The 27,500-nt window shown below is 39.8% G+C and overlaps 5 protein-coding genes and 2 long non-coding RNA genes across 8 annotated transcripts in view; 4 read left to right on the top strand and 3 right to left on the bottom strand.

Annotated features, from left to right (window-relative positions):
* LOC137997705 (uncharacterized) overlaps positions 1–950 on the top strand; it is a 21,956-nt gene extending 21,006 nt beyond the window's left edge. Inside the window, exon 11 of the mRNA XM_068843906.1 lies at positions 94–950. Coding sequence (XP_068700007.1) covers positions 94–950 — 857 coding nt within the window. The remainder of the gene's footprint in view (positions 1–93) is intronic.
* A 32-nt stretch (positions 951–982) lies between these two features.
* LOC137996125 (NLR family CARD domain-containing protein 3-like) lies at positions 983–3,046 on the top strand. Its single transcript, XM_068841551.1, has 3 exons — positions 983–2,110; positions 2,186–2,362; positions 2,522–3,046. Exons 1-3 carry the CDS (start codon positions 983–985, stop codon positions 3,044–3,046), a joined length of 1,830 nt encoding a protein of 609 aa, XP_068697652.1.
* A 3,010-nt stretch (positions 3,047–6,056) lies between these two features.
* On the bottom strand, positions 6,057–8,953 carry LOC137995014 (uncharacterized). Its single transcript, XR_011122244.1, has 3 exons — positions 8,780–8,953; positions 7,099–7,187; positions 6,057–6,161 (listed from the first exon to the last, which is right to left on the bottom strand). It is a non-coding gene; the product is annotated as an uncharacterized lncRNA (long non-coding RNA).
* Positions 8,954–10,818: 1,865 nt separating this feature from the next.
* On the bottom strand, positions 10,819–15,978 carry LOC137995013 (uncharacterized). Its single transcript, XR_011122243.1, has 4 exons — positions 14,820–15,978; positions 12,449–12,583; positions 11,178–11,262; positions 10,819–10,927 (listed from the first exon to the last, which is right to left on the bottom strand). It is a non-coding gene; the product is annotated as an uncharacterized lncRNA (long non-coding RNA).
* A 209-nt stretch (positions 15,979–16,187) lies between these two features.
* On the top strand, positions 16,188–20,029 carry LOC137996123 (uncharacterized). The gene is made up of 2 exons (XM_068841550.1): positions 16,188–16,420; positions 18,403–20,029. The coding sequence occupies exons 1-2, from the start codon at positions 16,188–16,190 to the stop codon at positions 20,027–20,029; spliced, it is 1,860 nt and encodes a 619-aa protein (XP_068697651.1).
* Positions 19,131–24,106, bottom strand: LOC137995012 (uncharacterized). Of its 2 annotated transcripts, none has more exons than XM_068840587.1 (4): positions 23,766–24,106; positions 23,200–23,443; positions 22,361–22,530; positions 19,131–21,674 (listed from the first exon to the last, which is right to left on the bottom strand). In XM_068840587.1, exons 1-4 carry the CDS (start codon positions 24,094–24,096, stop codon positions 20,359–20,361), a joined length of 2,061 nt encoding a protein of 686 aa, XP_068696688.1. In that variant the 5' UTR covers positions 24,097–24,106; the 3' UTR covers positions 19,131–20,358. The 2 variants fall into 2 exon arrangements, with proteins under 2 accessions (XP_068696688.1, XP_068696689.1); XM_068840588.1 differs by having other exon boundaries at positions 19,171–21,674; positions 23,362–23,443.
* Positions 24,095–25,044, top strand: LOC137996122 (ATP-binding cassette sub-family C member 4-like). The gene is made up of 2 exons (XM_068841549.1): positions 24,095–24,152; positions 24,698–25,044. The coding sequence occupies exons 1-2, from the start codon at positions 24,095–24,097 to the stop codon at positions 25,042–25,044; spliced, it is 405 nt and encodes a 134-aa protein (XP_068697650.1).
* The last annotated feature ends 2,456 nt before the right edge of the window (positions 25,045–27,500 follow it).

Genomic DNA, 27,500 nt, shown 5'->3' with positions numbered 1-27,500 from the left:
GTGCTGAAAAAAAGGAAACTAGAAAAAGCGAGTAGCTCTGAGTCAATCGACTTCTAAATTGAACCTGTTTTCTTGGTGTTGTTTGTTTTGCAGCTAGTTCTTCTCGTCAAAGCCATATCATAGAATGGATAAGGCAAATTTACCAAAAGTGTGAAGGAGTGGTTTTTCCAGTCCCTTGGTGTGAACGGTTCAGCTTCCAACTAGAGAACATTTTTACCAGACTTAGGATAGTCGCAAAAGAAAAGACACGCGGAACGCTGACGAAAGAAATCACTAACATGACAAGTATTTTTACATCACACGAAGATTGCCAGCATCCACGGATTGTCCTGATTGAGGGCGAACCCGGCATGGGAAAGACGACCTACTGTCAAAAGCTGGCATATGACTGGGCAACTAAACAAGACCGCGAATGGGACGAGTCTTTCCCAAGTGTAGAGGTGCTCCTGCTCCTCAGATGTCGTGAAATTGAATCTAGCATCTGGGACGCTATTGACGATCAAATTCTGCCGGAAGAAATTGACCCAGAGATGAAAGAAACGTTTTTCCGTTTCGTGCGAGAAAACCCTTCTAAAGTCCTGTTAGTGCTCGATGGGTTAGATGAGGCGGACCCTCAAAAATTGGCTGTGTATCTTAGTCTTATTCAGAGAAAACAGCTCCCTGGTTGTCACATTGTTCTTACCTCTCGTCACGAAGCAGGAGATAAAGTAAGATCTTTCTCGGACACACTGTTGGAGATTCTTGGATTTACGAGAAGTGATGCGAAGGATTTTATAAGGAAGTATTTTCGACACGCGAAACAAGTGGCAGAGAAGCTGATAAATGTACTGTGGCATCCGTATTATATTGTTTATGATCATGATGATCTGCGTATTGAAGGGCCCTTAGAAGAACTAACAAAAAACCCTTTGGCGGCGTTTTACCAAACAACAGAACGCAGTTGTTCGTAGAGATCGTTCTCTTTGTTTTGAGGCGATACGAAATGAAGAACCACTTACCAAGTAGTGGTAAAGACCTTCTTATAGTTTACAAGGAGGAACTGATGACCCTAGGAAGAATGGCGCATGAATCTCTTTGTAAAGAAGAGTTGCATTTTGAAGACGCCGAAGGCAATTTCAAGCAAACTCTATTCATTAAATTTGGCTTTCTCTCCATCCAGGCTGGCGGTAGCAAGAGGAATCCTTGTTTCCGTTACAGTTTTTTTCATAAGAGTTTTCAAGAGTTCTTTTCCGGGTTATTTCTTGCGTTTTCCATCCTTGATGGAGCAATTGACGAGATGTCAATTCTGACCGAAGAAAGATATTTTCGTCAACTAAATCAAGTTTTCTTTTTCATGAGTGGAATCATAGCATTGCAATCCGAGGAAACGGCAGTGTCGATTGTAACTAGTGTTGCCTCACTTGCAAGTGTGACAGGCCGCAAATCTCCGGCCGACCGGAACTCGTACCTAAAGCTGGGTTTGGACGTCATAGAGGAATGTAAAACTTGCCCAGAAAACCTGTATGCTAAATTAGCTAATACCTTTGGTAAGAGTTTTGATTTGACGGTAATTACAATTGACAGGGCATTGGGTACACGGATTGCTGCCTTTTCCCAGGCCCTTACGGTGAACACTTCCCTTACTACTTTGAATTTCTTTGACAATTTCATTCGTGCTGAGGGTGCTATTTCACTTTTCCAGGCCCTCGCAGTAAACACCTCGCTTACTACTCTGAATTTGTTTCGCAACTCCATTGGTGCTGAGGGTGCTACTTTACTTTCCCAGGCCCTCGCAAAAAACACCTCCCTTACTACTTTGTCTTTGTATGACAACTCCATTGATGAAGAGGGTGCTAATTCACTTTCCGAGGCCCTCGCAGCAAACACCTCCCTTACTACTTTGGATTTGTCTCACAACTCCATTGGTGATGCGGGTGCTACTTCACTTTCCCAGGGCCTCTCAGTAAACACCTCCCTTACTACTTTGAAATTGCGTGGGAACTTAATTGGTTCTGAGGGTGCTACTTCACTTTCCCAGGCCCTCGCAGGAAACACCTTCCTTACTACTTTGGATTTGTCTCTCAACTCCATTGGTGCTGAGGGTGCTACTTCACTTTCCCAGGCCCTTGCAGTAAACACCTCCCTTACTACTTTGGATTTGGCTCAAAACTCCATTGGTGCTGAAGGTGCTACTTCACTTTCCCAGGCCCTCGCAGTAAACACCTCCCTTACTACTTTGGAATTGCGTGGGAACTTAATTGGTTCTGAGGGTGCTACTTCACTTTCCCAGGCCCTCGCAGGAAACACCTTACTTACTACTTTGGATTTGTCTCTCAACTCCATTGGTGCTGAGGGTGCTACTTCACTTTCCCAGGCCCTCGCAGTAAACACCTCCCTTACTACTTTGGATTTGGCTCAAAACTCCATTGGTGCTGAAGGTGCTACTTCACTTTCCCAGGCCCTCGCAGTAAACACCTCCCTTACAACTTTGAATTTGTCTCGCAACTCCATTGGTGCTGAGGGTGCTACTTCACTTTCCCAGGCCCTCTCAGAAAACACCTTCCTTACTTCTTTGCATTTGTGTTACAACTCCATTGGTGATGAGGGTGCTACTTCACTTTCCCAGGCCCTCGCAGTAAACACCTCCCTTACTTCTTTGCATTTGCCTGGCAATTCCATTGGTGCTGAGGGTGCTTCTTCACTTTTCCAGGCCTTCGCAGTAAACACTTCCCTTACTACTTTGGAATTTTCTGAAAACTCCATTGGTGATGTGGGTGCTACTTCACTTTCCGAGGCCCTCTCAGTAAACACCTCCATTACTACTTTGGATTTTTTTCGGAACTCCATTGGTGATGCGGGGGCTACTTCACTTTCCCAGGGCCTCTCAGTAAACACCTCCCTTACTACTTTGGATTTGCGTGGGAACTTAATTGGTACTGAGGGTGCTACTTCACTTTCCCAGGCCCTCGCAGTAAACACCTCCCTTACTACTTTGCATTTGCATTGGAACACCATTGGTGCCCCTCCCCTTACTTTAGACTCTCGCATTAAATTTCAAGGGTTTTAGCATTTACGTCGACGCCGAGAAAGCTTAATTCCATGCTCAGTCTTTTATATGAAAGGATCTCATGACTCTAGATATTGTCTTTATGAGATCACGGTGTTGTGTTTGAATTTTGACGACTATATAGTTACTCCTCCTTCCTACCCCTTGTTTTAAGTAAATTTGCACGGACAGTTAAAAACTCACTTTTTTTGCTAATACGTCACGAGGAATTAAGGGTTATATGCAGAGAAAGATACCCAGTTGGTCCCTTGAGATATGTGATTTTTAGCTGAAGTGCTACTCTGGTCGAAAAAATCAATTTTTTTTTCTTCAAATGTTGAAAGTGTGTTGAACTCCTGACTGTTAGACTTGGATTTTGCGGTCCGCCATTACTAACGTCCAAAACTCACCGATTGGATATCAAAGGATTGTATCTAGGGGTAAGTGACGTTATTTTCTCACTAGTTTAAAATTTCAACGTGTTAATGCTACTTATATGCGCAAAACACGAGTTGAAAAGTCTGAAAGCCCGAAACTCCCCTGCTGCATATAATTCAGCCGCGTACACACGCACTGTGACTTGTGAGTCTTTGACGTCATTTTCTCCTCGATCGATCCAGCTCTCTCAAGATTTTAAAGCTAGTAATGGCAAACTATTAAATAGGAAAATGTCAGTTATAATAAAACAATTGTCTTTTTTAAAGTAAGGTTTAAAACTTGAGTCACTTGGTGTTTAGTTATTAAACGTAGTTTTGAAATCCAAAGAAAAATAATTGATTTTTTGGTCATAATGCTGCTTTAAGGTACTGCTTTAAGGTATCTTACATAAAATAGAAAGGAAAATTTGCTACTCAGGATGTCCGCATAGATGATAGACAGCAGGAACGCAATCCGATGACTTGTTATGACTTCAGTCAGTTGCTTTTTTTAATCTACTTCAATTTCAGAAAAAGCTCAAGCCGGTAAAATGCTAAAATCGCCAATTTTGTTGCACCCCATTCTGTCTCTTTATTTCAACAGACCAAATCGGCTAACTCAGTGTTGTGCTGAATTGAGATCCATTGAGAATAAATGTTTTTTTTGAAGTATTTCCATATCATTTAAATGTGAATGCTACATTATCATGGTAAAGTCTGTTACCAGCCTAGAAGGCCCCCAGCAGGCCGGCGCTTATCTCCGGCTTCTGTAGCATGAAACGTCTAGGATTATTTCTACTCGCCCCTGGATGGGATGCCAGTCCATCGCAGGGCTACCCCCAGCATTTCGCCGGTACTCATTTATACACCTGGGTGGAGAGAGTTTCAATTCGGTGCTTTCATTTGTATATTTTTATATAGGTGTCTTAACCTGCAAAGAATGCTGCGGCTTTTCACATTTAGGTTCTGTAATGTGACGAGAGTCTTGTAAAATTAATTTTATTAACGTGATCATAACAACTGAATTTTAGTCGAAACTATTTAAGGCAAGTGCTAGTTTCAATTCAGTGCTTTAATTGATGCATCGATAAGACATCAAAGTTGTTAGGTCTCTTAAACTGCAAAGATTGCTGCAGCTTTTCACATTCAGGTTCAACGAATCTGACAACATCATTGTAAAGTAAATTTATTAAGTGTTCGCTTAAATGATCCTTTACTGCATATAAGCTATAATTATATATACCTGCGTTTCCAGGACGTGAAAACAAACAATCTTTTTTTGGTATCCTTTTTATGTAATATTCAAAGGTTTTTTCATCAACGAAGTTTCTCGATTACTTTGCTCTGTATAAATACAGTGTTTCGTTTACGAAATAAATCAATTTGACAAGAGAGTTTGTTCGATTTTTTTCTGCTTATTTAGGAGAGTCCTGATATGTTCTTACCAGAGGATTACCACAGAAACCTCTTTCAACCCGAGTTCAAGGCTCATTCTGTCATCTACCGTAAGGGTACCGAAACATTCATCCCCGTGGTCATGGGGCCGATTGCTCGAAGCCTGGTTAGTGCTAACCGTTGGTTAAGAGATACCAACCATGCTTCGAGCAACCAGGGTCAGGTTGTTAGGGCAAGGCAAATCTTGTAAAGACGAAATGAAAACGTTTTCCTGTCTTCTCTTATTTCCTTTGTTAACCCTTTTATTCCCAAGATCGAAACGTTCATTCTCCTAACTTGTACCATAGATTTCCACACCTCTGTTGTGCAGATAAATGCGAGGATCACTTCTCTCTTTCGTTTATCGCTTGTCTTGGTAAATGGAAATCCTTTGCATGGTGGCTTTGAATCTTCCCTCTCAAGAACCTTTCCCTTGCTTAATGTAATTCAAAGTGTCTTCACACCGAGCTTGTAGGTAACGTCCTGTTTCTCGAATATACGGAAAATGCCATTGGTGAAACGACCATCCGCGCACTTGAAAAATCTATTCTGTTACATGGTCCTTATACTAGTTAAAAGGCACCCGCAGTTTTTTTATGCCTTAAGCTTCTTCCATTTGAAGAGAATGCTTTAATGGAATCTGAAATGCGCTCGAAAAGCTTCGGGACTTTCCAAAAACGGACCCCTGCGTGTTCATTTTGGAGAAGCAAAAGCGCTCTGGCGTGTCGGTTCTCTGCAATCATGAGCTAGCAAAATTTGTGTACGCCTTAGGCGTTTGATTCTGGAAGGATTTTTTCAGTCGGAGGAATCACGTGATCTTCTGCATGACGCCGCCATCTTCAGCTTGTTAATGTGGAAAAAAATACAAACAAAGACGGATTCCGAGAAAGATTTTCTGTTGCAGTGAAGGCAGACAGCAGGGTCTCATCACAGAACCATAGAAATTGTTTCATTCTAGCGTCACATTGTTCGCTTCAGTACTCGCTCGACAGCTTTGTTTCTTGGTAAAAGACAATTTCCACCAAAATTTACCACTTTCTTAGACAAATGAACTAAATCTTCCTTTATAGAGCAGTTATCTTCATTAGACACCGTAAAAGTCGTGCCGGCCATTCGGTGAACAAAATAAGAAAATAAAAGTTCAGTAGTAAGCTTGATATGAGCAAGAACGTCCTTGCGGTCACAAATCTTGCTTCCTTTTTGCTGGGCATTGGAAACCACTTTTTCTTTGTGGATCGTTTGTCTGATCCGAGTCTTGTGTGCTTGGCCTTATTTATTGGAGGGTTCTATGGAAACAATAGAAAATTAGTTTCACTAGAAAGCATATCATGTTTGTTTTTGCTCATGAAGCAAGTATGATTTAGGTTTTAACGATTATCTACTATTTCCACCGGGATACATCTCAGTTTTATCGTAACTTTAAAAGTCGAGAAACGCGATTCATTGGCTTTTGTGCTGGAAGAAAACGACGTTCTAGCTGTTACCCACAGGAGTCAGGAGAAGTCTGATTTTTCTAACTGTTTGTGGTTGTATTCGAAATGGAACGAGAACGACCTGTTACCGTGTTTAGTTGTCTGTCCGCTACAAAGCGTTATCGCTGATCAGCGAAGGCATCCTTTCTTTAGATTTCCTTTTTTCGGAGGTTTTTCCTCAGCCATTGGTAAAACACCTACTCAAAAGGTGACGTACTGTTTACATCCAAAATTACTTTCGGTGTGCTATGATTGGCTAATTATCGACAGCTAGCAAAGCGCGACATCAGACAAGCAACGCAAGCAACATTCGAAATTCTAAGAGACACGGGCAGGCTCTTTTTCTCTGCCTTTTAACATGAAGAAACAGCAAGATAACAAACTCGACGGACGCATTTGTAAAGTTTTTGTTTTAATTTTTGAGAAATATTGAGCCATTGACAAGGTTTGCGTTCGGCTACGCTCAGTCATTGGTAAGCGAAAATCTCTTGTCAGCTTGTTGACCAATCAGAAGCTCATACGCGTTTTCCCGCGTTTCCTTAGCGCCGGCCTCACGTACCAGCCTCCCGTTCTGATTGCTTTGATTTCTTGTCTGTGTCCATTGTGCTTACCTACCTTAATTGCTTTTATTTGAACTGCACGGCACTTAGAAACACGTTCCATGTTTTTTGCCATACTTGTTTTGCATCATTTTAGAGGAAATACACGGTCTTTCTTGATAATCTATCGAATCAACCTTGTATTCTCTCACCTGTTTTAAAGGCTCCTCGTTGACCGAGTCTGAGCAGCTATCTTCATCGGAGGAGAACGCACACGACTTGATGCCAAAAGACTGTGAAACTGAAAGAGAAAGAGATTTCATTAGCTGGTGCGGCAAGTTTTTTCCTCCTGTAAACATCACTTTGAGTACAATATAATTTTATTTGTACCGCTAATATTTTAACTCGAACACAAAAAATTGATGCACGTCAGGGACCGTTCCTTATTTATGTAGTAGGGAGGGAGGGAGGGGGGAAATATGTTGGAAAGAACAAAATATCTGTAAGCCCCTCCCACCCCCCCCCCCCACCCCCGCAAGCCATGTAAATACCAATGACCACCCTTCTTTATGCAATATTCACGTGAACATGGCCCTCCCTCACGTCATATCTCCTCTTATTCTTAAAATGCATTAATAATAATAATAATAATAATAACTATTATCATTTATTTACTTAATATAGCGCCTTTTAACATTAATATGATCAAAAGCGCGTTACAGTCATTTAAAAATATATGCCATCATGTTGCTAAGAATTACTTGTTGTAAGCTGAATTAAAAAGATATGTCTTAAGTTTTTTCTTTAAAATGCTAAGATACTAAGTGATATTATTTCCCGAATATTTGCTGGAAGGCTGTTCCACAGTGTGGAGGCAGCGTCATAGAAAGAACAAGCTCCCAATGTAGAAATTAATGAAGAATTTTATCTAAGGGAATAATATAAAATATATAATATCGTTCCCAAATTCCTTACGTTAACCGAAGGATCAATCAGATTATCACCTACATGAAGTACATGTACTGATGGACTTAATTTATTAAACTATTGACGAGTTCCAATAACTAAAAATTCAGTTTTATCATCATTGAGTAACAGCCGTCCTTCAATAAACCAGTTCCTTATATCTTTAATGCAATCCTCGATTACTTTGCATAAGTGTAAACAAAAGAACTAACCTAAATGTATCCGGATACGTGTGCTCGCGGTCTCAATACAAGGTCACCGGTAGCCTCTCAGCCATTCATAGGCTTTGTCACTGAGATGGCCTATTTAGCATTACTCAATTTCACATATATTGTTTGCACTCTAGTATTCCTATGTTTTACCCACCTTGGCCAAAGGACCTCTCAAACTGCTGACTCCGGTAAACTTCTTTACAAAAACTTTTAGCCCCCCTCTAGCCAATCTGGAATTGTCCTAACCCCGCTTCCTTTTTCCATCCCCCCACCCCTTCCCCACCCTGCCTGCATAAAAAAGGTTAAGGTAAAGTTACTAAAGTGAACCAGATATAAATCTCTTGAGGTTCGCATCCACAGAATGATGTGGCCCAGTCGTAGTCGATGACCCGGTTGCTCGAAACAGGGTTAGCGCTGACCAGCGTTAAATACCATGGAAACCTATAGGTTTTGATACCTCTTAACCAACGGTTAGCGCAAACCAGGCCTCGAGCAAACGGTTCCATGTATCGTCGCTACACCCCGGAAATGTAAAAGTGCGTGGTTTTCTGACGTCTGACTTGGGCTCAGATCATACGCGGACAGCGAGTATGGAGTCCAGCAACCAAGCTTTCTGATTGGCCCATTGCGCTCACATGTATTACGTACAACTCAGTGATTGGTTACGTTTTACATTGTTTGTCCTAACTACTAAAAGATGACTTAATTGGCTAACCCTGCTCACATGCAACTCCTCGATGTCTAAGGCCAGAGTACTGCAGCGTAGCGGGAACTATGAGAGGACGTTCTTGCATAGACACCAAAGGTGATTCCTTGCTGTTACCGTGGACAGTCTGGCCCCAAAAGCAGCCTTCATGCAAGAAACGATGATAACATAACAGAAAATTAAAGCGAAGACAAAAAGACACAAATGAATAAAAAGAACGACATTGGTAAATTTCTGGTTTTTGGCCATTTTCTGTATCTTGACGAATCCAGTCCAGCCAGACAAGCAGCAAAACGGCTATGAGATGCCACTCTAAAAGCCAAACGTTTCAACTTTACTTCTGCTGAAAAGTATATTTTGAAGGAGAGGTAATAGTGTCAAAGTACAGCAGTTTAGTTGCAAAGAGCTGAAGGGAGTAATTAACAAATAAAGAAGCCTTGACTGTGCTCTGTTCTGTTGTAAAGCACGCAAGAAACGGCTAGAGCACGAAAGAAGTGTAGGGGGAAACACGAGCCGATAGGCGAGTGTTTCTCCCTACTTCTTGAGTGCTCTAGCCGCTTCCTAAGTGCTTTACAACAGAACAGAGCACAGTCAAGGCTTCTTTATTTGTTTTATGATAAAAAACAAGTAATTTTCTTCAAAAATTCTACTTTATTTTCAAAGCGCTCGCTGCTTGTGGCGAACTGAGATGTCGTCAGCACAGTGCTTTATACTCTGATAAAGCACGCTACTTTGGACCAATCAGCGCGCTTGTAAGAATATTTAAGATTATTTGATTGGTTAATGAAACAAAGGCTTGTCAAAACATCAATCAACTGGAAAATCACACAAAATTAGAATTTATGGAAAAACAAGTGCCTCAATGTTCGGTTTCAGTCCGTAAAAAACAGCAAAAAAGAGGATCTAAATGATTAAGTTCAGTGAAAACCGGCCGAATTGTTGCCCATGAAAACCTGCACGTTTCCGACATGACAACTGGAAAACAAACTCTTCATTGCTTGCGGCTGGAATCTGAAAACCTGTTGGGAATTTTGTAAATGAAGAACTCCAGCGTGAGGACTTTCTGAGCTTGAAAGAACTGCTGGACCGGGCGACGGTTGAGGTCTTCCATCCAAAGCACTTGACAGAATATCTGAGCAAGCCTTTAACTGACAGCTTCAATAATACCCAAGGTAAAATTCGGAAATTCATCTGCCATTTCTGCGAATGATGGCGTGGGCTTTCGTTTGTTCCGTGCTTTGTACTCTCATAAAGCACGCTGTTTAAACCAATGAGAGCGCGCGTTATATAGAAACTTTATTATAAAAAGTTATAATGAAGCGGGTTCCCTAAGCAACCTAATGTACAATCAGAAACCCATAAGGGTTGAAATGTGTAACGGCCCCTTGTGTGCTTGGAAACAAGCTTCTGAATATTCGATTTGCTAAGTACCATATTTGGAACAACAAGATCGAGGGGTTTCCAAATATGGTACTTAGCAATGAAACATTCAACCACTCAGTTCGCACTGAATATTCAGAAGCTGTGAACGCGCCTTACACGTTTCAACCCTTATGGGTTTCTGGTACAATATAATGTACCAAGCTGTAATTCAACCTCACTTTGACGATTTTAACCCACTTTGGGGTGACTGTGGAGTACAGGACAAAATTTAAAATAGAGCCGCTCGTGTTTTGACATTTTAAAGTTATGATGTAGGCTCGATTACCAGCCGTTGTTTCCGGAAATGAACCCGAGCTCCTCTCCTGAAGAACGGTCCGATCTTCAATCCTCGGCAAGGAACGAAGGCCAGACACGAGAAAGTGGCGACAACCGAGCCTCCTTGTGATGCTGATGTTCGAGCTTCATGGCGGAAAACATTCTGCTCGGCACCAGCAAATTCACACAGTGAGAATGGTTTTTAAATGTCTTCATGGGTTGGCTCCGGGAATGAATCGAAAATTTCCCGGAGCATGCCTGGGTCATCACCTCGATCATTGACTCTGACAAGAATTCATATTCAAATGAAAGTCCCAAGAGGGAAATCGAGAGGTGTACTTTACACGTACCAAAATGCGTGCTGTAACCGTTTTGTCTTCTTGTCGGTAGTCCAAGCGTCAGACCATTTAAATTATTGTCTAATGACTCAAAAGCTTCACTGCGGGATTGCGAGGACTGCTTCAAACAAAAAGCAAACAAACAAAAAAGAACATGAATGAAGAATTGTCCCCTTGGTTATGTGAGAGCACGTGTGTTAGTCCGGAAAATATCTTAACTTAAAAAGTCCCTTGCATTGGCATAGCCACGTGCGCTTTTCAGTTGCTTGGACAAACAAACAACCACGCGAAAAAAGAAAATAAACAACAAACAAAAAAAAAACCAAACAAACAGAGCGATTTCAAAGAAATTTTAAAAGAATGGGCTTCACCTCGTAATTCAAATTCTTTATCTCTGATTCACTACTATGACATTTTTCTCGGCTGGCCAGGGTTGGTTTAGACTGGTACAAGGATCTGAAACAGGTTACGAATATTTCGATTGTTACTTGTAATTACCTTATGACAAATCAAATGACGTTTGGATGTAATTTATAGCGTCGATGTCGAGAACGTCATAAGACATTAGGTTAATCTCAGCACTTAAAGTTTTGAGTCTGTCAGAAAGCTAGACGATCTTAGTTCTTTAACAGGGAACCACTCAGGGGCGAAATCAACATCTTGGTCCACTAAGAAAATATGTCCCCTTAAAGGGGTAGTATCATGGATTGTTAGCAAAAATCTTGAAAGCAAAGCCAAATTTACTTCAAAACGGCTATTTTAGCTGACAGAAACCATTCTTAAGTGTTTTTGACTACGCTCAGCCAAGATTAAAATGAATGTCAACACAACGGGACACAGCAGGCTCAAGTCACTGTCAGCAAACATATCATGGGGCATGAGGTTTGAAGAGTGCCGTGCAAGGTTGTGGACAGCGGATCAGGTTGGGTTTCGACAAGAGAAAATGAGGGGACAGAGAGGGAGGCTCAAGGCGTTGGCCGGGATATGTTATGTCCACGAAAGTTATTTTTAGACGAGCGGAAGTCTTTGTTCTAGGGGAAGTCTGTCTTCCGAGACGTCCGCATGCAGTCTTGCTTCGCTCTCAGGTTCTTAGTGAAAAGAGAAAATGATGGCGCACGTGGAAGGCTGATGAATATATATTTTCTTTCAAACATCGGACCGAGGTTGGCGTGCATGCGGACGTCTCGGAAGACTTCCGCTCGTCTAAAAATAACTTTCGTGGACATGACATATCCCAAGGGCTGGACCGGGAGCCTCCTTCTCTGTCCTCTCATTTTCTCTTGGTTTCGACCAATGGCAGAGGTATCTTTTCCCGTACTCGTCAGACCGCTGCTAGCAGGGAAACTTTGAAAATCAGAACTGACCAAATCGAACGAACGCAGTTTTGTTAAGCACTGGCATAAGGAATGTGAGGCCCTCTGTTTGGTCTATGTGGTCAAGTGAAACGTAGACTTTTGAAAATGTGTGAAAACGTTTGAAAACGACGTCCCGCGAAATCCCGTTAAAAGTGCGTGTAAAGCGTGAACTGTGAAAACGTAACGCAAACCCAATTTGCGGGTTTAAAATATTTCGCTTCGCTTTAGCTGACATGTAAACGGAGAATTTCGAAATCGCATTTGTGTGACTGCTAACCCCAATGTACCTTCTCTTCTTTCTTGTTCTCCGCGCCCTTGAGTAAGGAAGTAAGGAGAATAAAAACACGCTTGCTTCAAGACACCAGCAAAGTAGTAACGCTGCAAATCTCCATTTAACGTCTACTTTCCACCAGAACGCCTCCCTGAAACATGGTAAAAGGTTTGTCTCAGTATGCATTTCGTCGTCGTCACCAACGATTGACGCCGTGTTCACACCAAGTGAACTAAACCAGCTGAGCAACAAAATCATCCTTTGACCAAACAGTGTCTTTCCTTCTTGCTTTGTTTAAATACATACACTTTTCATTCATCCATGCGGCTTTGCATGACGCATACTAAAAGCTCTTGCACGGAACTACATGTACTGAATCTAAAATATCTTCATGCTGCATCAAGAAAATATTAACATATACTAATTTGAGTAACTGTTGAATGTCGAATGGTATAGGTTTGCCGAAAAGGTCTATTCGGATCCGTATTTTCCTTGAGTAGTTTTAGAAGTTCTTGAAGAGTATCTTCTTCATCCAACTATTCAAGAAGAGTAAGACCGCCGAGTAAGACTTATTCGCGCTCTTTCCCCGGGGGCACCGTGTTCAAGCGCTTTCCTCCGACATTTCAATCAACCTAAGCGATATAAAAATAGAACGACGTTTCGATGACTCCATGCCAATAATGACGACATAGAGTCATTGAAACGTCGTTCTATTTTTACATCGCTTATATTTATTCTAAAGTGCTTCACAAAACCTTTTATCATCATCAAGAACCCCTTGGTTTATTTACGACCTGTTCAATTTGGTCATAGCGCGGTGTGCCTGCTACAAATTAAAACCCTGTGAAAGTAAACAACTTTATGGAGTGATAAATTTCTTGAAGTGAACGGGGTAGAAGACATAGTCAACTTTCAAGTATTCTCGGTTTTCCATGACGTCACGGGCACCATGTTGGTTTCTCCAAACAAATAAACGGCGGCCATGCTGGTGTCCCGACCCAATCCTCCGGGAATTGAACTCTATTACTGTGCAAATGCTTTCTTTTGTTTTCCTTGAGATCACGTGAGTGAAAACCAAGAATTGTTTTGTCTTCGGTTGCTCATAAAGTTGGTATCAAAGTAGATAATACCCACGGTCAATGTTATGTGTTCGAAGCCCGATAAAGATAATCCTGGATAAATGGAAACTTGAATTGCGGTTTATTTGTTGAACAGCAACAAAAAGTTTCCACAAGATTTTACGGTCTTCAGTTTGAAAAAAATCCTGTTTTCCTTCATCTTAAAGTTACATTGTTACGGATTTTTTGGCAGGCAATCTTCACAGGTCGGTTGGTATTTTTTCCCCGATTAGTTAACAATTACTCCTTGGCCTCGGTTGGATATGAGATGGTAAATAGTCAACTAGGTGCATAGCGCCAAGTTGGCTATAATCATCTCATACCCAACAAGCACGAGTGGAATGATTGTTTTATTTAGAACTGCTCACAAATTATGGAGAAATCTTCCCTACTTTATTTTGTAAGTACAAAAAAACTGATGCATGCGTGCAGTTACTGATATTTGTAGTGCATGGTGAAATAGCTCGTATACCATGATGTCTAAGCCAATCAAAACACTAGAATTGCATTATCCAATAATCTGTATAGGAAATCGCACAATTCGTGATTAATAGGTACGAGTGATTTTGAAAGTTCTCAAAATTGCACAAGCCTTTAAGCAAGTGCAATTTGAGAACTTTTAAAATCACGAATACCTATTAATCACGACGTGTACGAGAAGGTCGTGCGATTTTTTATCTATAGTATACTCAACAAAATTACGATCAACCAATCAGAACGCGGTAACGGTGAGCTTTGTATATATCTCCTGCGATCCGTTTGTGTTTACTTCAGAACCCTTCGAAACTCTTCCGTCCAACATCGGAAATCTTCGAAAGACTTCGGTTGAACCTCGGACACATGCTTAATTCTTAGGGTCAACTTCGGAGATCTACGGACGTCTTCGCGAGGACTTCGGAAATCTTTGGGAAAGTTCGGATTCGGATGCTTTATGGTCGCCTTCCGTAGTCTGTTGATTTCGGAAAACTTTGTGTCAAGGTCGCAAAGGAAAGTAATTGGTAATCCTGGTGAGTACAATTTGGGATTAATTGTACTCCTCTCGTCCAATCAGAATCCAGTAACTTTGTTAAGTATACTATACAGTTTTTAATAATCAGTGTTAATGAGGTTTTGAACAACTGACCATGGAGTGAAACGCATACTGCGTTGTACAACCCGAATCGGATAAACACTATCAAAGCCAATTTAGTCATTCAATAAATGAATATTTATCCAGTGGACAGCGTTATCCATCCCTGTTCGTTAACTAAGGCCAGAAGCGAAACCTACCAGCATCTCAAAATGGAAAGGGAAAGCCACGACAGCAAAATCATCACACTAACTCTGTAAAATCAAACCCACATAAACAAAATCAGAGATTGACGACTTAACAAAGCACAATGGTAATGTTTATTTGTCAATAGGACTGACAAAGTGGTTTTTATCGCGGAAGTGATTTTCCACCGGTTCTGGCTTCATATGTGGGTTGAGTTTGCGGGTTTTCTACTCGGCTCTGACGCTTTTTTTTTTTTTTTTGCGAAGTACTTCAGCTTTCCCTTTATAATAAACTGAAACCAACATCTAATTCCATATCATCTGGCTCAATTCATTTAATTTGATTTGATCAACAGTTTTCCACTTGGTTCGGCCACACACCTTCATCCTTTATTCAAATAATTGTTATTGTTATTGTTAATTAACATAAAAATATTTGATTTTTCATGTATGTGTCAACCACTGAGTTTCCCGACCGGTTGGCCGTCTACCGTGCGGGAGGTCGCGGGATCGAAACATGGCAGGACCAACCCTCCGGGTCTTGCAAAAACTGAGGAAAAAGTCTCATAACAGTGCATCTGCAAACGGCTACACTTTCATAGAAGGGATCCTCACACTTAATTGGACAATTTGAACAATTGTCATTTTTTAGACATCTGGTAGGGCATTGCATCGGCATCGCAGAGGTCATGGGGTCGAATCCCGTTCACGGCGCCTGAATTATCAGATGTCTTTAAAGTGCTAATAAAGAGAGCATGGTAATAATAATAATAATAATAATAATAATAATAATAATAATAATAATAATAATAATAATAATAATAATAATGATAATAATAAAATATAAAAGCGTGTAACACTTAGTATGTGGATATGAAAAATTGGCTCAGATAGAATATAAGGCCATCCCCCCATTTTTTTTTGTTTACCGTCGAATGCGTTTCCTGATATTTGGTCGGTCGGTCGGATTGAAAAAAAAAAAACCTAAAAAAAAATCATAAGCATTCTCGGAATCGGAGGCCTGGTACCCCGGCATCATAGCTGTGGAGCCATGAAAACAACAAGACGTGAACCCAAAATCAATATGGCGGAAACGTTGGCGGATGTTGTGGCAAAATTTAGACAGCGTGGGAAAAAGGATCAACCACCGAAACTCCTGTGCGACATAAAAATGGCTTAAAAACGTCGGACGACGCGAAACCGAGAAAAAAAAGGGGATGGCCTAAGAGACGACACGACAATATAGCAAAGAAAGTTCATTGGGATTTTTGTAAGAAGAATGGGTTGGAGCATACGGAAAAGTGGTATGAGCATATCCCAGAAGGTGTAGTAGAAAATGAAAAAGTCAAAGTTTTGTGGGACATCAATGTTCAATGTGACAATATGATAGTGGCAAGAAGACCAGGCATAATTGTAATTAACAAGAAAGAGCGAAAGAGGATAATCATCAATATTGCTGTACCAGCTGATGTAAGAGTAGGGGAAAAAGAAAGGGAAAAGGTCGAAAAATACCAGGACTTGAAGAGAGAGATCGGAAGATTGTGGAAACTCAAAATGGTAGAAGTCGTACCTGTAGTGATAGGAGCCCTTGGAAGTGTCACCAAAGGATTTAATAGGTGGATTTAAAGGCTAGGCATACCATTCAATGTTGGAGTAATTAAAAAAAACCGCTTTGTTGGGAACCGCAAGGATATTGAGGAAAGTGTTGGAAATGTGAAGAAGAGACAATTCTGTTAACCTTTGGTCATTTGTTATGACTCGCCTAACAGAAGAAAAGACGACAAAGACAACAGCCAGAACATGATATTAAATTTTATAATAATAATAGTAATAATAATAATAATAATAATAATAATAATCATAATAATAATCATAATAATAACAATTGGTGAAAAGGAGAATGAGAAAGTTGAAAAGTATCAGGACCTTAAAAGAAAAATTGCAAGAATGTGGAACATGAGAACTGTTCAGGTGGTACCAATTGTTGTAGGATCATTGGGAAGTGTAACAAGTGGCTGGGAAAGTTGAATGTCAAGTGGCTGGGAAAGTTGAATGTCAAAATTAGTATTTCATTACTACAGAAAACTACGTTACTGGGAACGGCGAGGATTTTGAGAAGGGTGTTGGAGCTCTAGAGTAAAAAGAAAACTCTAAGGGACCATTGGTCATAGGCTATGACCCGCTCTCTTAGGAAGCAACCGGAAAAAATATCATCCAGTTCACAAAGATAATAATAATAATAATAATAATAATAATAATAATAATAATAATAATTTATTATATAGATATTGATGAAATACCAGGATTTCTCCTTTTTACTAAGAAATCATATCTTCACCGCGCGCAGTGAATATATCATTTTTATCTTTCACGTGTGAGGATATAGCTGTTGTCATGGTAACCAACACGATTAGCCAATAAAACACGAGCTTTCTCTTCATTGTAAGATACTTTTTGTGCTTCATTATAATTCTTCTCTACTAAATTAACATTTTTATTGCAAAATTTGACATTATCATGATTTGTTTTTCATAACTTTCATATCTTGTTTCATGTTACACAACACGCATGTTTTAGCGGTTGGTGACCACTTTTTCATCATTTCGAAACTGAATAAAACAAGTTGTTTTAAATCTAGACATTTCATCAATATCTATAAAATAAACAGAACATTACATGGCCGCTTGGGGATACGAATTTTATCTTCTCGTGCTGAAAGTATCTCTCACTCGTTCGCTTCGCTCACTCGTGAGAGATACTTGCAGCACTCGAAGATAAAAATTCGTATCCCCAAGCGGCCATGTAATATCCTCTATTTATACAAAAGCAAAACTATTGTCAAATACTTGTGAAATGTTCGTGGCTAGTCTGACGCGGCGTTTCGTCTCGGTTCTTTAGAATTCAAAGGCAAACTCGTTGAGCATCGCGCCCAAAGTCCCGTTCGCAAATTCTTCCAACATCTACAATTTGCGAACAGGACTTTGGGCGCGATGCTCAACTAGTTTGCCTTTGACTCTGAAGAGTCTCTTGGCCGAGACGAAACGCCGCGTCAGACTAGCCACGAACCTTTCACAAGTATTTAATAATAATAATAATAATAATAATAATAATAATAATAATAATAATAATAATAATAATAATGATGATGATGATGATGATGATGATGATGATGATGATGATCATTATCATGATGATAATAATAAGCAAAAGTAAGCAAAAGGTTGGGTACAAGTAGTAATAAGCTGAGAGACTTTTGGCCATAGTCCGTTACGCAGTTACCGCCATGTTTTCAGCGCGCATTGCAATGTGGGACCGATTGGGGGCAGTTCCTTCGCGGCAAAATTCCCGCGATCATTTCTTCATGTGGAGATCATGGGCGGTGGAGATCACTGTGCAGTTTTTAATTGTAACAACGACCGAAGGTTTAAAGAAAAGTAAGTAATAAGCTGTAAAAAAGATCTAGAAACAGAACTGAAATTTTCGTTTATAAGGAAAGTGAAAAACATCGAGCTTTATTCACGAGGGAAGGTTTGTCTGAAAACTTTCTCAGTTAAGGGCAATGGGGACTGTTTTGTTTTTATTCATTCACTCCTTACAGGGCTGTTGTAATGGATCACGTGAAAGAGCTAAAGTGGCATATTTGTCCTCCAAAGTGGAGGAAATTGTGGGTGAAATTAATTAACCGTGAAGATTTAACGAAAATCACTGACAACACGAAAGTTTGTAGCAATCACTTCGTACTTGGTAGACCATACGGCCAACATCCCCATCCATGTTTGTATATGAGAGGTTACACTGGAAAGGAGAGCCATAAAGACAACCTTGAGATTCAGCAGATAATTTCCAGCTGTTGTTTCAGTACAGACAAGGAGAACAGTGATGAATACATGAAGACAAGACATGGTTCCATAAAAAGAAAACTGCCTTTAAAAGATACGACAAATAAACGGGCAAATTTACCTTCGGGAGAAAATATTTCAACAACTAACAACGAGGTTAGCTTTGAAAAATATGACCAGGGCTGCCTTGCAGAAAACGCTGACCCAAACAGTGTACTTTTATCGCAATGTATTAATATTCAGAAAGAACACCAATATGCTAAGTCAGCAGAAAGCAGAGAAAGTGTATCTGATGATTGTACTTGTGGAAAGCTATGTGAAAACTGTAAACATAGACTATGGAAATTACAAGACGAAAATCAGGAACTTCAAAGCAAAGTAAGAGATTTAGAGAAAGCACTGGAGGAATCACATCAATCCAGCACAAGAAAAAGGTCATATAGCATAGAAAATATATCTCATTCAGATGACCTTGTATTACTTCATACTGGACTGAAATCATATCCTTTATTTTGTTGGATTTTCAATTTAGTAAAACCTAAACTCCCCTATATACAGTATTATCGGGGAAGAAAATCAAAAACTGTAAAATCTTATCAAGCAAAAAAAACCCAGAGGCCTGGACCCAGTCGTCTTCTTTGTCCTGAGAATGAACTATTGATTGTGTTGATGAAGTTAAAACTCAACCTAACTGAACAGTTTTTGGCTCACCTGTTTGACACCTGTACAAGTGTCATTTCACAGGTGTTGTCAACGTGGCTGCCATTGTTGGCTTCTGAACTAAAACCACTTTTGCACTGGCCAAAACAAGAGGAATTGCCCCTGTACTACCCTGACTGCTTCAAAAAGTACAATAATGTAAGGGCAATAATTGATTGCACAGAAGTCCCTATTCAGAGGCCCTCACTAGCTAGAGCTAACAGTCAAATCTATTCTTCTTATAAAGGCAGACCAACTGCCAAAGTGCTGGTTGCCTGTACTCCAGCTGGAACAATTTCCTTTGTTTCAAAAGCAGTGGGAGGTTCAATGAGTGACAAGGAGCTTGTAAAGAGATCTGGAATTGTTGACCTTTTTTCTCCTGGTGACACACTTTTGGCTGACAGAGGCTTCAATATACAAGAACTTCTTCTTCATAAAGGTGTAAAACTTGTTATCCCCCCATTTTTGAAGGCAAAGAAACAATTTTCAAAGGCTGATGATCAGCGCACAAAACAGGTGGCCAATGCACGAATTCATGTAGAACGAGTTATTGGACGTATGAAAGATTTTCACATTATGAAAGCTGAATTGCCTCTGGACATGTTTGACATGTTTGACCATATAGTTACTGTCACTGCTGCTCTTGTCAACTTGCAGCCTCCAATAGTGCCACTTAAAAGCAGATAGCTTAATGACCAAACATTTTTGCAACTAAATAATGTATTGTACCTTACATATGTACATGTAAGTAATCAAGTTTAACAAGGTACAGCAGTTCTGTTAGCTGTCACAAGACATTGTTTCTGTTGTAGGTCAAAATCAAAAGCTGGTTACAACTTATTCACCCTAAGTTGATTCTCAATTTCCTTTACCTCTCAACCCTTATTATTTGAACTTATGAAGAATCATATATAGGGAAAAAAGGAAACTGAGAATCAACCTAGGTTGAAATTTCTAACCTAAATGCAAGTATGTGATACAGCATTTCTGTTACCTTAGACATCCAAATTAAAATTTTATTCTGTGCAAAAGGGACACTTCCATTTCAACTGGCATCTTTTCCAGACAGTTTCAGTCTGCTTGAGACCAACACATACCCAGTGGAACCAATCTTTACACAAGTCACAACAAACACTCATGTCATTGATGTTAACAGGCTTATCAATACACTCTTTGTGGCAGACATGACACATGTCATTAACAACAGAAGATGCCAGTGTTGCTTCGGTTTCTTCTAAATCACTAGAGGTGACCTCATTAGAAAGGTCTATTGATTCTAGTTTCTTCTTTAGTTCACCATCCATTAATTCGGGCACTACAATTGATTTAAAAAAGATCTTTGCCTTTTCAACAGCATCTTCCATTAGCAATGGGTCAAATGGAATTTCCTCAACATGTAAACTGTCATGCAGACATGCTGTTTTGACACAGAAGTATCCAACCTCTGAATGCTTTGCCAAAATTTGGGTTTGCACTTGATAATAATAATCATGGTTACGTTTTAGGTTTATTTCTCCAGTGGTTGTAAAATAAAGGCAGGAATCTGGCTGTTTGGTATAATCTGGAATTGACAGGTTTCTATGGGTGAAAGGGTTCTTAACTTCTAGTGGCCTATCTCCACAACAAGAACAGCTGACAATAGCATCTGGTGATGCAGCAATAATTGGATTTTTGTCACACAATATCACCCCACACCTCTGAATTTTAAGTTTCTTGTGTTTAGAACGTTTGCATTTAAAGAAAGCTTCAATAGCTTTATCTTCATTGTACTGGCCCCAGTGAATTGCTGGAGAATAAGCTGGTGGCCTGTAACACATAATATCTTTTAACAAAGACTCGTTTTTTTCACTAATTGATCCATCCTCTCTTACTTTCTTTGCAACCTTCAGCAATTTACTAGCAGTGATTCTTCCCCTTCTGTAATCAAACCAGCTGCCGCTAGCAGACTGTTCCTTGGTAGCATCTGACACTGAGTCTACAATACTACAAACTAATGGTCTACACACTTCAATGTAGTACTCCTCTGTATCTGTGAAATTTTCAGCCAGCTCAGTGAGCGTTGGAGGCAGAACAGGTATAGTGAGTTCAGTGGTTTCCTCTTGGGTGACTGTTATTTCTTTTGCCACAAAGCTGTCACTAACATCTGGTTCTTCATGCTCAGGGTCAGGTTTTGATGGCAAATAGCAGAGAATACCAGCTGAATTATTGGAGGCTTCCCGTAAATCATCAATATTAAGCTCACTTAGCAACTTTGTTCGGCGGTCAGCAACTGCCCTTGGATCAAATCTGAATCTTTTGCTTGATGAAACAACTTCTTCCACCACACAGTTACCTATGACATTTCAATAATAACTACATTTTTACCCAGTATGCATGTAGCAGGCAGTTTCTAAGTGAATATCATTATCAACAGATGTACCCGTAACTTGTAATTATTGACAATGGCTGCACCAGCACTTGGGGACTTGACCAATGCAGTTGCGTGTTTTGGATCATTACCCATTATGCCAGTGCAATAGATTTTCTTAATCAGGTAAAGTTGTTTACTGCTAAGCTAAAAGACGAATACATGTATTAATTGCTTCAGTAAAGAAATAATAATGATTGCGTTTCAATGGTATTTGTTGCCTATCCCCCACATTTACTTTTCAGTGGACACAATAAAGGTACGGCTGTATTTACTTTTGCTAAAAAATATCAATTAAAAAGTCATGTGGATAACAACTAAGAACATTTCAGTGCCATCCTGTCACCACTTTCAGTATCAAAATGTTCGCTGATTAACTGTCACAAATATTTGGCTAAAATTAGCAAATGTGAAATGCAGGCAAATTAGCAAAATATTTGTGGCAATTCATCAGTGAACATTTTAAACTTGAAAATGGCATCAAGATGATACAGAAACATCATTCATTTTTACCCGTGTTAGTTTTTGCTTGTTTCTGCATCACTAAACCTTTGCTTGCCAACAAACATCACCTGCAATAAATGGCATACATAATAAATAAGAATGTTTACCTTGAATCTTTTGAATATGAATGTTCTCAAGAAAGTCAGGTTGGTTAACTTTCTTGGAGGGTGCATGCCAGACTTGACGCTGCTCTGTAACCGTCTTATTTTCACCACGATTCACCATTTCAATCACATTGTGGCAGAGGGAGGCAACATGTTTGCAGGTTCCTCTCAGGCTGTGTGAAAAATTATGAAAATTATTCAGTAAAATTCCTACATGTACATGATTTACCAGCACTGGAAAGAACTCAATTTTCTGAATAAAAAGGAAAGGTACTTTGCAATGCAGATCGAATCAAATAATTAGACATTCATCAACCCTGCAAGTTGGGACGATTTTTGTCGCCATGGCAACCAAAATTCTGGAGCTGGTGACTAAATTGCACCAGAAGTCACCCGCCCGGCACTTAATTTAAATTGAGAAGGACTGAGCAATTGAGCTACATATAACTTAAGCGACTAAAATGTTTCATGGGGACCAAACTTGAACAGTCAGTGGCCAAATGGCCAGTAAGGGAAAAAAATTAACTTGGAGGGTTGTTCATTTTAAAACTGACATAATAAAGTGTTGCATGCATTTCTATTAGTCCTCTTCACACAAATCAAAGCCTTATTAATTTATTGCTACAGGTTTGTTCAACAATTTTCACCAGTAAAACATTTTGAGTTCCTTTTCTTTTTCCAAAATAAATGTTCAGCACATTACATGGTCAATTGTCTTGGCAGCAGTGGACATTGAAGATGACAGATGAGAAGTTGGACAAGTTTGAAGAATGGAAACATGAAGACGTTACAATCTTTTCATATTGGAACAATTTTTGCCAGTGAAACACTGAAAATTTTACCCAGCTGGACATGTGCAGTAGGCCTCCACAACAAGACCTTTCTCCTTGTGCACAATTAGCCAACAAGAATATGGAGCAAGGCTTAAGCTTGTTTCTCTGGTAACTTGTGCACGTATAAAACAGTAAGGGACATTTCCACTTATTCCATGATATTGAACACACTTGACATGTCCTGACATTTGCAAGGACTTTCCATCACGTAAAGCTTCTGTTCCTCCTGTTTTGATGTCAATTTCTCTGTTTCCTAAAGAAGCATAATAATATTACATTTAGCATAATTTTTGAGAAGTCACGATAAGAATTATTGACTCATCGTTCACATACAGCTTTTACTTACTGCTATTATTGTTGTTGCATAAAATGTTGTATATGTAAACAAATCTTTTGCCATATGCGGCATCTTCTGAAGAACGAGACTTAATACAATAGAGCCTTTTCTTATTCAATGAGATGCAAATAAGTGGCGAAGTATTCTGAAATTTAGCCGAAATCTAATTTAATTACGCTTTTTTTATACTATTGATATCATATATATGATGTACCAAAATACACTGCGGTATACTTACTTTTGTCAAAGTACGTTTCCGTTCCACCCTGAATAATATTCGGCAGACTAGATGGAGAGTCTTCCCAACCTACTGTAAGTGAATCTGGGTCTGGCAAACGAATTAATCCAGCATCCAAAATTAGCTTCTCCCGTTTCGTGTCAACAATAGTCTGCGCGTACGCTTCTGGTGTTTTTTTCACTTGTAAACCCAGAGAAACTGCTAAATAACAGTTTCGAACAAGCAAAGCTTTCGTCTGATCACCTACAGGGACATCCCGAGAGAGAAGAAAAGCTCTTAACTCAGACACTTTCCAGTTTTCAAACTTCTTCAACTCCTCGTCCGCCATCATGGATCCACACTGCCCCCTTATCGACCCAAAATGCATTGCAACGATCCCAGAGTGCAGTATGCTCGTGCTAACCGCGAAACGGACTATTGGATATGGCTCGCTCCCTTGGTGTAATGTCGGTATAAAATCCACCAGAGCTAAAGCATTAAGATGATGATGATGATGATGATGATGATGATGATAATAATACAATAATACAACTTTATTTTCACAAGATAATGTTCAAAGGTGGATAGCTTATGGGTTTGTGCACAAATGAAATCAAATGAAATAAATACATATCAAATCATATTGGTTTTTGAGGAGATGGGAAAACCAGAGTAACCGGAGAAAAACCTCCCTGTGTAGAGTAGAGAACCAACAAACTCAACCGACATATGACACCGAGTCTGGGAATCAAACCCGGGCCACATTGGTGGGAGGCGAGTGCTCTCACCACTGCGCCATCCCTGAACCCACTCTCTAATATAATCTCTAATATATGGTTTCCCAGAAACCATATATTAGAGCACTCAGAATTACTTTAGTGCCTATTCCCTCATTTCCAGCATGCCGCGGGATAATTTATTTAAAAAAAACCTTTGTTGGCTTGTACTTTAAGTCTTAATCGATGGCGTGGATATTGGTTCTATCAATCACCAAGAGGCTCGAAGGGCTATGGCTGCTATAACCCAGGATCCGGTACTGTTTGTAGGTACCTTAAAAAGGAACATAGATCCATTCTCAGAATATTCGGATAAAGGCCTTTGGACCGCTCTGGAGGAAGTGCTGTTGAAGACGCTTGTTAAGGATCTCCAAGGCCAGCTCGAATTCAAACTGAAAGAATCTGGAACAAACTTGAGAGTTGGTGAGAGGGAGCCGGTGTGCTTGGCTCGTGCACTGGTGCAGAATGGCAAGATCATCATGGATGAACCACCGCTAATGTGGATTTCAGTACTGATTGCCTGATCCAAGAGGTCATTAGTGACAAATTTACGGATTCGACGGTGCTGACGACTGCTCATCGGCTGAACATCATCATGGACTACGACAGGGTACTGGTTCTTGACGTTGGACGAGTGGTGGAGTTCGACACACCTGAAGTGTTGATAAGAAAAAGGTGAACTGTTTGCTGAAATGAAAGCCTAACAACGACTTATATACATAATGATTCTTAATCAGTTCCTGTATATCAAACTATTCCTAAATAAATATTGTGAGAATAGCATGATCAGCTGTACCACAACGCTTTTTAAGGTCTAGAAACACGACAGAATTTACATTTCCTTCATATCGATATTATAAGCCCAACTGTCAGTGGCCTCAAGAAAAACCATGGCTGTAGAATGAATAGATCGAAAACCAGAGTGATGTTGGGAATCATGTTTTTTTTTTTTAGAGAGGCAAGCATACAGCTGAACATAGATAATCCTTTTAAATGCTTTTACCACAACAGGAATGACAGAAATTGGACGATAATCATTATGCGTGTCAGCTCTTTCGCCCAGTTTGTATAAAGGAATTACTTTGGAGAACGTCTCATTTGGAAAGATTTCAGTGACTATTGATAAATTAAGAATTTTGCAAACTGAATGGGAAACCAAACCAGCGCGTCCTCTAAGAAGTCACTCGCAGATATCATTTCAAGTTCTGCATGTCGCCTTCTAGGTGCATACATAATTTAGATGGAAGAAAGCGCACTTCTTTAATGTTAGTTGGCTGAAGTTTGGAAGCTCGCGTTTTATTGGATAACCTTAGTTACCATAACGACAGCTATATCCTCACATGTGAAAGATAAAAGGAATAGAGAAATTTAGCATCCCGTTTACGGCAAACGGCAAACGGCAAACGCCGAAGTAAAATTTGCGTTTTGCCAAAAATGAAAGAAATTCGTTTGATTTAAGCTATTTTCTTGCGTGTTAGCAGTATCAAGTAACTTTTCAAAAGAGAGAGACGAATTACAATAACAGCATTTGCATGCTTCGTGTTTATTGCCGTCTCACGTAAACGCGATGCTTCATCTCTCTGATATCTTCACTGCGCGCGGTGAAGATAAGATATTTTAGTATTCCATAGTATCTTTGTGATAAAATACTTTCCACGCTAGCCACAAATCATTCGGTCATCGAACATTTAACAGACAGTAAACGGTTCAACGTAGGCTTAGCTACATAGTTCCGGAATTTTTTTGGGAATTTTAGACATTAAAAAGAATTTTAGAAACGCTTGGGAATTTTAGAAAGAAATTGACAGTTTCGAGATCTTTAGAGCAATTTGAACTTTCACCTGACTTGTTGGAAACTTCTCACAGGGAAAAACGTTGACAAAACTTGTTTTTTTTTTTTTTTGGATTCCAACCTACCAGGAGAGGGGTCAGTCCGTTCATATCCATTCTCTATTAGCGGTTATTCACCAAAAGGGGTCCTACAGTGCATCTAAGCAGTGTTTTCTCACCGTAATTTCGGAATTGGCCCGGATCTTTGCTTGCTAGCAAAATTGGCAGACTTTGTACTATGAGAAACGAAATTTATAAGAATTTTCGGGAATTTTAGAGAGTTTTTGGAGAATTTTAGACATTTCTAAAAGAATTTTAGAGCTTTTGTTTGGGAATATCCGGAAAGAGTTTTAGACAATTTTTTCGGGAATTATGTAGCTAAGCCTAGTTCAACGTGTACTGTCAAGTTTTAGTAGAAATCCTCTCACCTACTATCACGAATCCTGGCGTAATCTGACTGGCTCGCTACTTGCTATCCATTGAGTGATAGATAGTGAGTGAGTAGCAGGGACGAATGCAATCAACAAATTTACCTGCTCCCAACTGAGTGGCTTCATATCTCAGTTGTACCAGCATTGCACCAGCATTGCCCCGGCATCGCAGAGGTCATGGGTTCGAATCCCGTGGAACCCACCTGGATTATTGTCCACAAATACAACATCGCATCGTCTGTGCAGGTCAAGTCTACGCCTCTTTGCAAATGATTGCATCCTTTACAGAGAAATCCATTGTGTATAAGATTTTTGGGCTCTACAGGATGATCTCAAACAATTGTCATTTTGGTCAAACACTGGGCAATTAAATTTCAATTAATGTCAAAAATCTCAACTGTGTTTCAATATTCTGTGGATGGCCAGCCTATTAGAGCGATTTCCTCAGCACAAAGAAAATTTGTCCTGGAACGAGCATATCAACAACATCTGTAAAAAGGCAAGCTACTCTTGGGCTGCTGCATCGTATCCTAAGCTGGTGGATGTGATTCAAAAGGTAAAGATACAGCCTATAGCTCGTTGGCTTTTACAATCTCTGTACGGTGGCCAATTTACATTATCAACTCCGTTGATAAAACCAAATTTTTGTATAGCTCGTTGGTGCGACTAAAGCTTGACTTTGCATGTTGTGCGTGAAACCCTTTCACTAAACAGAACAT

This window comes from Montipora foliosa, chromosome 3, assembly GCF_036669935.1.
Source record: "Montipora foliosa isolate CH-2021 chromosome 3, ASM3666993v2, whole genome shotgun sequence".
NCBI lineage: Eukaryota > Metazoa > Cnidaria > Anthozoa > Scleractinia > Acroporidae > Montipora > Montipora foliosa.
This window is presented reverse-complemented; position numbering and strand designations above follow the sequence as displayed.

Bases quoted from the DNA above. Each gene is read 5' to 3' on its own strand.
- LOC137996125 (XM_068841551.1), top strand. From the start codon at position 983: ATGAAGAACCACTTACCAAGTAGTGGTAAAGACCTTCTTATAGTTTAC. The intron at 2,111-2,185 runs GTAAACACCTCC...TCACTTTCCCAG, and splicing joins CACTTTCCCAGGCCCTTGCA to GCCCTCGCAGTAAACACCTC. The intron at 2,363-2,521 runs GTAAACACCTCC...TCACTTTCCCAG, and splicing joins CACTTTCCCAGGCCCTCGCA to GCCCTCTCAGAAAACACCTT.
- LOC137996123 (XM_068841550.1), top strand. From the start codon at position 16,188: ATGATAGTGGCAAGAAGACCAGGCATAATTGTAATTAACAAGAAAGAG. The intron at 16,421-18,402 runs GTGGATTTAAAG...CACTCCTTACAG, and splicing joins GTCACCAAAGGATTTAATAG to GGCTGTTGTAATGGATCACG.
- LOC137996122 (XM_068841549.1), top strand. From the start codon at position 24,095: ATGGATCCACACTGCCCCCTTATCGACCCAAAATGCATTGCAACGATC. The intron at 24,153-24,697 runs GTATGCTCGTGC...TTGTACTTTAAG, and splicing joins TGCAACGATCCCAGAGTGCA to TCTTAATCGATGGCGTGGAT.
- LOC137995012 (XM_068840587.1), bottom strand. From the start codon at position 24,096: ATGATGGCGGACGAGGAGTTGAAGAAGTTTGAAAACTGGAAAGTGTCT. The intron at 22,531-23,199 runs GTAAAATTTTCA...TTTTTCACACAG, and splicing joins TACTGCACATGTCCAGCTGG to CCTGAGAGGAACCTGCAAAC. The intron at 21,675-22,360 runs GTAAACATTCTT...GAAATGTCATAG, and splicing joins TCATATTCAAAAGATTCAAG to GTAACTGTGTGGTGGAAGAA.